At 64.4% G+C, this 388-nt stretch overlaps 1 protein-coding gene across 1 annotated transcript in view; it reads right to left on the bottom strand.

Annotated features, from left to right (window-relative positions):
• The window catches only part of LOC104168084 (hepatocyte growth factor-like protein), a gene marked incomplete at both ends in the record, with an annotated part of 2,436 nt that overhangs the window by 1,671 nt on the left and 377 nt on the right, over positions 1–388 (bottom strand). Inside the window, 2 exons of the mRNA XM_009708542.1 lie at positions 44–164; positions 237–373. Coding sequence (XP_009706844.1) covers positions 44–164; positions 237–373 — 258 coding nt within the window. The remainder of the gene's footprint in view (positions 1–43; positions 165–236; positions 374–388) is intronic.

The following is a 388-nucleotide window of genomic DNA, read 5'->3' as shown; positions in this document are numbered from 1 at the left end:
CGGCCGGGACATCCATGCCCTGCCTGGGGCTAGGGGCTGGTACTTGTCCGGGTGGTAGGGGTGCTTGTGTGGGTGCTGCAGGTCCCAGCGCTGGCACTCCGTCCCCGACTCGGTGTGGTCCACGGCACCGCGGTACTCCTCCCCATTGCAGGTCATGCAGACGGCTGCCAACAGCCAGGGAGTTCAGTGCCGGGGGGGACTTATGGCATGGGGCACCCCCAGGACGCAGCACTCACCGTCCTCACACTTCTTGATGCCACAGCTCTGGTGCCGGATGTTGGGGTCGACAGTGTAACACCACGGCCCTCGCTTGTCCTGGTCAGGGTTTCGGCAGTAATTCTCCTCCAGTCCATTGCGGGGGGATGGTAGGAACCTGCTGGCAGCAAGG

This window comes from Cariama cristata, unplaced genomic scaffold (genome assembly GCF_000690535.1).
Source record: "Cariama cristata isolate BGI_N322 unplaced genomic scaffold, ASM69053v1 scaffold33739, whole genome shotgun sequence".
Taxonomy (NCBI): Eukaryota; Metazoa; Chordata; class Aves; order Cariamiformes; family Cariamidae; genus Cariama; species Cariama cristata.
Note: the sequence above shows the minus strand (reverse complement) of the source record. Positions and strands in the feature narration are given on the sequence as shown.